Genomic DNA, 9,185 nt, shown 5'->3' with positions numbered 1-9,185 from the left:
GAAAAAACAAATAACAAAACATGGATCCTTTATTTTAAGATTCTTTACAAAATAAGCAGTTAACAGCTGCACAACATCCATCTTGGAATGCCTGTTTTGAAATGGACCCAAAAGTGTGCCATGTTGATGTTTTGGTCTGGCCTTCATAAGTGCCGAAAAAGGCAGCTTCTGCCACTGGACCGCCCTGAGCCGACGGCCCCACTACAGGACGACAGGGCTAGTGGTAAACAAACTCAAAAATACAAGGGTCTGCTCGGTCGCCTCCCCCCACAGTCCTGTTTCCACATTGAACTTAGTTGACTGTGTTACTCCTTGGCAATTGCATATGGCTTCTCCACTTCGATTGTGCCAGAATCATGAATGACGACGTCTTTCAGAGGCCTGTCCCGGTCGTCTGTCTTTGTGGCCTCAACCTTCTTCACCACGTCCTAAGAAAGGTCGGAGAAAAAAAAGAAGAGCAACAATGAGGCGTAGAAGTACGCAAACAGTGCCCCCTGCAGGAGAGACTGAACAACTTACTCACGTCAGGTAACACAAGTGACAGTCAGATCTTTCAATGCAGTTGGAATGGTTTGCTCAAACCTCAGACAAAACACTTATGCTTACAGCCTCTGGTAAAACTAACAAACTTCTGATTAGAATGAATACTGACATGGTATCAAATCAAGTTTTATTTGTATTGCGCATTTCTCACAAGACGTGACTCAAGGCGCTTCACATGATGACAGAGCCGCAAGCAGGCAAAGGTAAAAACACCTGTACACTGTGCATCCAGGAAAATTCCCTTGCAGCCCTCTACTCAGAGCGACTACTACCAGTTTGCCTACCAGCGCACAGCAGCGGCCCCCAAATCCCCCCCTGGTAGGCCCCAGCCGCCGAAAAACTCACTGCATCTCATCAGCGTACACACTGGTATCTCGGTTAAGTAACCATGACTACCGCCTGGCATAGACCATGCCCCCCACTGCTTGCTTTTAGATAATTATCTCAGACTGTGCAGGTAATTCATTAATGTGTGCGCGCGCCTCACCATGCCCTCCAGGATTTTGCCGAAGACCACGTGCTTGCCGTCCAACCAGGGGGTCTGGATGGTGGTGATGAAGAACTGGGAGCCGTTGGTGTCCTTGCCTGCGTTGGCCATGCTCAGCCAGCCAGGCCCGTAGTGCTTCAGCTTGAAGTTCTCGTCTGGGAAACGGTCTCCGTATATGCTCTTACCTTCAGGAGGACAAGAGCAATGGACAACATTGATATTCGACCGCCACCCATCCATGCCAACATAGAGAAGCATAGCTAGATCATGCCTGTTGTTCCTCACATTTAATGATGCATTCAAATTAATGACGTTTATGTAAGTGTGGTAAGGTGTCCAACAGCACAACTGTCAGTTGATGGACAGCTGATTTACACATACGCAAAACAGCATGTGTCTCAGGGACGAGACTTAGAGCGGAGTATGCAACAGTGTTTTCACACCCGCCACCCCAGTCGCTACCTGCTTGGTCGCTCTGTGTTTACCTGCTAGCATGTTTGAGATATAGTTTGATCGCATGGGTTTCCTGCTTATGTTAGTTTGTATATCATATTTAATTTCAGGCAGGGAGCTATGCAGAGTAGAGACATTCAATTACACCAAACTTAAATGTACTAGCATTTTCATTAAACAGACATAAGTATTGAGTGAAATGTTCATATTACCGCCAGTGCCATCTCCCCTGGTGAAGTCTCCACCCTGGATCATGAAGTCCTTGATAACTCGATGGAATTTGCTGCTCTTGAAACCGAATCCTTTCTGCAGAATCGAGTGATGAATAAATAAATACATAAGTCTATCTATAGCCAAACACATGGCATGGTATATCTTATTTCATCTAGGTCTGTGCATGCAGTCATGAGCATTGCATCTTGGAAATCAAGAACATTCTCACAAAAATGTAGCTGTAGACAGTGTCACTTTAAGTAATTTGTAAATGTTTTCAAATGCGATTAAAGCTGAATACTGTTGCAAAAAATATGCTATTTTGAGGGCATGGAACATTTGCTAAAATATGCTAAATCAATTGATTTAAATCACTGACAACAATTTCACTGAAAAAAAGTCTCACATCTCCAGTTGCCAAAGTCACGAAGTTTTCCACCGTCTTTGGAACAGTTTTTCCAAACAATCCAATGACGATTCGGCCAACATCTTCATCTCCTATTCTGATGTCGAAAAACACCTGGGAGGAAAAGTCAATTAAACGTTTAATTAAAAGTTAGGGCAGGAACAGAACAGATCAAAAGCATTAGGCCTATAATGAACATTCAGTGTAATCAGTTAATACGTTTATATACAATGTAGCACACACAGGCAAATGGTAACAGCCAGGTTAAGAGCTGCATAACAGGTAAAGCTGCGACGTTTGGCCGCAGAGAAAGTAGCCCAACAAAAGTAGACGTGGCCAGATTACACGATGTGCCAATTAATAATGATGGGCCTTGATGGCAACCGGCGCTTCTCCGGACAGGTCAATCAACGCAAACAAATATCTGCCGAATTGATCTCAACAAATCCTCACGCATTCAGACATTGTTTGCATAATCAGCCTATGACATATCTTCGGGGACAACTGAACACGCCTCATACGCGTCCCGGGCAGATAAAAGGCCTCGCCTGCAGTTCCGTGGTGCAATAATCATGATTAGGAGGCCGTGGACACACATTGATCTCATCGGCAAATGAACCGAGCTTCCGACACTGAATCACCAATGTTAAATGTCTCGCCACGTATTGGGTTTGATCACATCGCTTTGTATTAGGTGACGTTGCCGATTGGAAAAAGCACGACATTTGTTTGTCCACCACTGCAAAAGTCTGCACACACAGCTAGTTAGCGAGCGATCGCTTTGAATTGAATATGGACTAGGGTTTTTCTTGGAAGCTACACTTATAGCTAGCGACTGTCTCTTACCTTGGCCGTGACTTTAGGGCCCTTGGGTTTGTCGTTCGCGTCTGACCCACTCGGGAAGAGCAGGAATATCACCGAGCCCACGATGACGGTTGCTGCTACTAAAAACTTCATCCTTCTCTCGCAGATCCGAACCATGAACGAGAGAAAAGTGTAGCCGTGGCGGCCTTAAAGCTAGATGTGCCAACGAAAGGAAAAAAAAAAACGCTTTCCGGGGTGGAGACAGCGGGCTGCCGCAAGTTTCAGGCCCCGCCCCTCCTGGATATAAACGCATTGAACTCAATGGACGGGGGGGCGTGGTTTTCGTTGACCGAAAAAAGACGCATCGCACTGTGATTGGCTAATACTTTAATGAGCCAGCGTGTGGCCCAATCACAAAGTGAAACGCGTAATGCGCACAAAGAATTGAGGGATCAGGGAATGAGCTGCAGCATAGAGATGGAAGATGTCAGGGAGGAGATTTCCTGTCTAAAAAAATGATTTATGCCCCCTACTCGAGAAGGACTACCCCTAGGCACTTCTGTAGATCTGAGAGGGTTGGATAGGTGGAAGCATGATGGTGCAAATTCGACCCAGCTTATCCTAATGGGAAGGTGGAGCTACTACCGTCATGTTTACCGACACACACTTTCAGATCTGCACAGTGGCAGTGGAGTGGATGAGATGGAATGCTGTAAATCTTTGGCCGATTCTTTTTTTCTCTCCAAACATTCCTCTCGCAGTCTCTCTGGTATATGATCATATTCGTCTTATCTATCCACAAGACCTCAGACCTTTGCATGCTTTTAATTTAATTTTTTATTTTATTTTTGATTAAACCTTTATTTAACCAGGTGACCTCATTGAGATAAGGAATCTCTTTTCCCAAGAAGGACCTGGCCAAGAGGGGCAGCACAAGATGCAGATTAATGATTTTTTTGGGGACATTTTAGCAAACTGTAACCTGTAACTGTACCTGTAATCACCCTTTTTGAGGGTAACTTACAGGCTAGTTCGGTTGATGACGTGTTCTGTGGATGGTGGTCTCTGACTCTGACACGTCCACGTCTACCTCACGGAGGGTGTTCCAGATCCGTGGGACAGTTGCTCTGTTTTTCTTTCTTTGTGGTGGTGAGCAGACTTCTGTCATCCACAGTAGAAGTGGCCTGCTGGGCTCACCAGTGCTTTCAGTGCTTTCATAGAAAAAACATTGCAGTTGAAAATGTGTCCAACAGATGGCAGTATTGACCTTTTATGGGATGCTGAGAGACTCAGATTGAAGGTTGAAGTCAGAAATAGCTTCCAACAGCAAATAAGGAATTGCGTCCGCACATAGCAGATATCCAAACACCACGTGTCCCCGATTACTAACGGAGGTGGTCAGGAAGATCTGTTCACAAGGTATTTTTTAATTATCTACACCTGTCAAATTATTATCTGTCATTTTTTTTATCATGTGGGAATTGGGTTGTTGGGGATGATTATTTTAATCTTGAAGTATCTCCACAGATGTTCAACCTTATTTCTGTTCCAACTATAAATATTCACTCTCTTTGTTTTAAAGGGGCACTTCACAATTTCCAAACGTATATTCATATTCACAACCCCTGGCTGAAAACTCGTTTTCTTAGGATATTTTTAACTTCAGAACGTCGAAAATCATAATTTTCACATATATAGACACTGGAATTGTGCTGGAGATAAAAAATATGAGGCTGAATGTTTAATGCTTGTGTATTTTTCTAACTTAAAGGGATGGTTCAGCTTGTTTTCATGTTAAAGTGAAATAGTGTGTCATTTTACCCTGAGTTGTCCTCATATTGTAGGCTAGTAGTGTACAATGTTTTCTACTTTCCTCCCTGCAGCACAGAGGTGAAAGAAAAAGAAGACAAGAATTCAGTTATTTTTGTATTCAAGCTGCCCTTCTGTTTCAATGAGGATTCAGTTCTCTTACTGGTCCATTTCAGCAGCCTTCACAGTGCCATCTTTCATTTGAACAGAGCAATGAACTGCTTTGCACCTAGGGTAGTTGCACATTGGTTGAGCATGTGACATGTACTGCAAGCCTAGAGGACCATGAGAGCCATGACAGGACAGGACAAAGGGGTTCCAATGACAAGTGGACTAGGAGTTTTTAAAGAAGACAATAATATGTGAAAACATCCTAAGATTCAAATGCTAACAGTTAGTGACAGTGACCAGATAAACAGAACCTAAAGTGTGAACTTTTTCTGCACAGCATGGCAAAGATTTTCCTGCAGAGGGTTCGTCTACATTTCTCCTGCTCCAAAGCACATATCACACACACACGACAAAGCACAGAATGAACCCTGTTCTCAACTGTCCATCTCGGTTGTGTGAAAACTTCTCTCAATTCCTTGGGGGAACGAGAAAGTACCAACACTCTGTGAGTCTTGTTTTTCTTTTTGACATTATATTTAACTCAGGTCTGACACCACACATATATTGCAATAAAAGAAAGAGAAAGCAAGAAAGTCTTACACACCCCTGCACAATTTTCACATGTCAACAACATTTGAAATCTACAAATCAAGCTGCAGGCTATTCAAATGTCTTGGCCTGGACTCGTCCATATTAAGGCCTACCGACCTATTCCCGAAAAGCACATTAGAGCATGGCAGGCATTCCTGGGGTTACGTAGAGGGCTTGAGGCTACAGGCGTTCTCAGAGGAGGATCAGCGGTGAGAGTTGAGCTGCCAAAGCTCCTTAACTTCTCCACGCAACCCTAGAACAGATCAAAGGTCGGTGGCAGTCTAGTCACACAGCATCTGTCGTGTTCTTGGCCTATCTGGAGTGAAAACCAAATGAAGAGCAGCCAGAGTCTAATGGAAAACCAAATTCTAGCAGAGTTGAGATCAATGGCACTTGTTGGATTCAATAAATTCACTGAATTTACAATGATTTGGAAAATGTTTACGTAGGAACTAGGAAGTCAGCCATTAGGCCGGTTCATGCGTAGTAGAGTTTCCAGTCAGGTTCATGAATTCAACCGTCCCGAACCCTGGGCTCCAGGTAACGGGGTCATCAGTGATCCGGTGTCCTGGTAAGGTATTTAAATAGGATTGGGCGTGGTGCGTGGTTGCAGATTAAAGGAGGGTAGTTTACTGATTAAGATTGAATACATAGGAGTAACCCAGGATACAATTGACTTTGGTCCCTGCTTTAAACTAATTGAGCATTATAATTGTTTTCTTCAGAAAATGCTATATTCTAAAAGTACCACACTATCAGAACTTCTTAATAAGAAAATAAATAGATGAGCCCTATGATAAAATTACTATCCGATTTGATCCATGGAATTTAAGATAACACTATGGACTAACGGTGATTGGTCTATTAAAACAATCATTGGTATGACGTTAAAAAAGGAGAGCCACCTCTATGAAACAGGCTGTAAAAGGAAGCAGGTTTTTCAAAATGTAAGCTTTGTAAAACTTATTTTATTTGTCATTTTATGATTTATTTAAAATATTTTACACATTTTCACAGTTTATTCAATATCCCATTATGCAAAAAACAAAACACAGGAAAATTAGGATTTAGACGGGAGGGGGCCTTCAAGGGAAAGGTGGGGAACAGGTAACAGGTATCACTGTAGCCTCTCACGGCTCTGCAGATATGCAACATTGTATCAATGACAATGTCAAACCACACCCCCATATACTGAGATAAGCGGCCTAATCACAGTTAGGATACAAACAACTTAAATAAACTGTGCATAGTGACCTTGACTTAAACAGGGGAAAATTAGCACTTTGGCCAGAGTATTCAATGCATCAAATACTAGATATGATTATTATTATGATTAGTAATATTAACCATATAATGTCTGTTTGACCCTAACCCTAACGGTATACTTTGTAGAATGATAAATTCATGCACTCATGTAGACACAACTTTTATTAGTAAAAGGATCGTTCTCATGAAAACAAACAAATTCATTGGGAGAAAAAAACCAGTATGAACTGTTTTGACGGAGTTTAATAGCATCCACTCCACATGATCAAGCTTGTTACCCAAACCAAGCTGTGACGATTGTCATATGCCCATAAAACCGTTCTGAAAGGGAGAACGTGCGCACCCGACTCCCTTATCTGTTGCATCTCAAGGTTTTAAAGGAGTTTAAATGTCTGTTATGTGACTCCCCTGCTTCCTAATGAAAAAAGGGTTTGTTTGTTTTGTGAGTTCCTATGGAACAGACACATTTCGCAGTGGCGGCAGCCGCGGCACTTCACTTCCCAGAGAACGAGTTAGTGTCTTGACGCGAGGCTCGGGTCTCGACCTTCATCAGCTTCTCATGTGCCCTTACGGAAAGCTTTGATAGGACGACCTAGTCAACAACACCTGCCGTAGTTCAGTTCCCACCCACCGTCCTGCCTCCAGGTTAGATCCTGTGAAATGGGACTGGCGTGCGTTGGCAAACGGGGGACCGGAGCAGAGCGATAGAGAAGAGGCTCCAGGGTTTGGGCCTCAGCCCTGGGGAAGTCAGGCCGCGGCTGCCGAGGCCCTCTCCGCTTCTCCTCCTCCTGCCCCGTCATTCAGAGATAGTCTTCGCCCCCCCCCCCCCTTAAGAGCCTCTCGGTACCAATAAGGTGTCTCCAGCAGAGTCTAAGCTAGCTGGGTGGAGGGCAGCTTATCTCACCTGAGCTCTGCTGCCTGAGGGCTCCTACCATGCTCAGCGGGGACTCCAGAATGTCTGGTTGGCTGTAGAAAGGCCTGGGGTCCCCGCCGCAGCCGCCCCCACCCCCGCTGTCCTCCTCCATCCCATGGTGCATCCTGCCTGACACGGAGAGCAGCCGGATGTCCGAGTGGGCGTTGGCCACCGTGTGGCGCCGCACACCGCCCGCCTTCTCGAGGTAGGCCTCGCCTTCCTGCTCCACTAGGGGCGCCAGCGAGGAGGAGTCGGAGGCGTGGTGGGTGACGGTGATCTCTGGTTGACGCAGGTGGTTACCTCCCATCAACCTGGAATGGGCTGTCATTTAAAAGAAAGATTCAATACACTGATTATGATTAAGGTTATGACTCCTATATACCTAAATACTCCGTCATAGTGGGCTGGGGTGGTCCAGTGGCCTAGCACTGCGGCGGTGGTGACAGTGGTTCAAATCCGGCCCATGCCCTGCTGGCATAGCCTCTCCTCTTTCCTTCCTGTCTCTGTCTCTGTCTCTGTCTCTGTCTCTGTCTTTGTCTCTGTCTCTGTCTTTGTCTCTGTCCAATAACAAACTGAAAACTATGAGAGTGGGACTGCCACACTGAAAAGAATAACCTTTAAATACTCCATCATAACCAAAGCAATAATGCTAAAAATTACTTTTTTAATTATCTCTTTATTCCTTGAGCACAACAGGTCATAGATACAGTATCTAGTATCTGCATAGCGCTCGTTAAAATGCATTTTCATTGGCATGCTCAAATAGCTGCAATGCTCAATCATAAAATATAACGAGAATAATGAATAAAGCTGTTAAAGTTTGTACAGTAGGCTTTGGTGTTGTCGTGTTTGATGCGGTGGATTTGTCGTTCCGTGAACCAGGGAGCCTAGTTAGGGCTTTAGTCTTACCCCTCATGGGGTCTGGGGGCCAGCAGGGGATCACACATTCTCCTCTTATTACCAATCTGCTCAGATCGCTGTGCATTTCTTTTCTTTTGTGTGCTCATGATGATCCGAAATGTCATTAACGAAAGCTAACCCTAAGGTCATTCATGACAACTTATTCAACTTGTTCCACCACCGTCAATAACAATAGGGTTCTAGACCCTGAATAACAATAACTCACGCTACTGTTGGTGTTCTGTTCACAGTTGAACAAAATGGTATCTTATCATTGAATTATGATCAATTCATCATACATGTTGCCACCCTTCATTAAAACATTTAAGTGTGATTTTTCCAGATACAGATTTAAGCCTGCTACTAGACTAACAAGCACATTCAACGGAGACTCCATTGAACATGTTTTTCTAAGTACTGCTTATATAATATGCCATTTTGCTGACGCTTACATGCATACCTTTTTCAGTTACAAAGGAAACAAACCAAAACTCAAAACCGTTTGATTCATGAAGAGAATAACTCACCTAGGAAGCAGTTGCTGTTGCTAACGTGAAGGACGTTGGCCAGGTACGGTGAGATGACGATCTCCACCAGCCTCTCGAGCTTATAGTACCCTGGACTGGATATGTTGGGCTCATGGGTACCCTGAGGACACAGACAGGCAGAGACAGAGAGTAGGCATGAAC

The 9,185-nt window shown here is 44.2% G+C and overlaps 2 protein-coding genes across 2 annotated transcripts in view; both read right to left on the bottom strand.

Annotated features, from left to right (window-relative positions):
• Positions 1–11: 11 nt before the first annotated feature.
• Positions 12–3,119, bottom strand: ppib (peptidylprolyl isomerase B (cyclophilin B)). The gene is made up of 5 exons (XM_080544943.1): positions 2,949–3,119; positions 2,103–2,216; positions 1,696–1,789; positions 1,031–1,215; positions 12–428 (listed from the first exon to the last, which is right to left on the bottom strand). The coding sequence occupies exons 1-5, from the start codon at positions 3,081–3,083 to the stop codon at positions 306–308; spliced, it is 651 nt and encodes a 216-aa protein (XP_080401069.1). The 5' UTR covers positions 3,084–3,119; the 3' UTR covers positions 12–305.
• Positions 3,120–7,558: 4,439 nt separating this feature from the next.
• The window catches only part of LOC308170538 (proline-rich protein 5-like), a gene marked incomplete at both ends in the record, with an annotated part of 9,070 nt that continues 7,443 nt past the window's right edge, over positions 7,559–9,185 (bottom strand). The window contains 2 exons of the mRNA XM_080545334.1: positions 7,559–7,917; positions 9,024–9,144. Of these exons, the coding sequence (XP_080401460.1) occupies positions 7,559–7,917; positions 9,024–9,144 (480 nt within the window). The remainder of the gene's footprint in view (positions 7,918–9,023; positions 9,145–9,185) is intronic.

Source organism: Nansenia antarctica (assembly GCF_963989245.1).
Source record: "Nansenia antarctica genome assembly, chromosome: 14".
Lineage (NCBI taxonomy): Eukaryota > Metazoa > Chordata > Actinopteri > Argentiniformes > Microstomatidae > Nansenia > Nansenia antarctica.
Note: the sequence above shows the minus strand (reverse complement) of the source record. Positions and strands in the feature narration are given on the sequence as shown.

Coding starts and splice junctions, on each gene's coding strand:
- ppib (XM_080544943.1), bottom strand. CDS start 3,083: ATGGTTCGGATCTGCGAGAGAAGGATGAAGTTTTTAGTAGCAGCAACC. Junction 2,217..2,948: donor GCCCTAAAGTCACGGCCAAG/GTAAGAGACAGT, acceptor TTTTCCTCCCAG/GTGTTTTTCGACATCAGAAT. Junction 1,790..2,102: donor TGACTTTGGCAACTGGAGAT/GTGAGACTTTTT, acceptor TCGATTCTGCAG/AAAGGATTCGGTTTCAAGAG.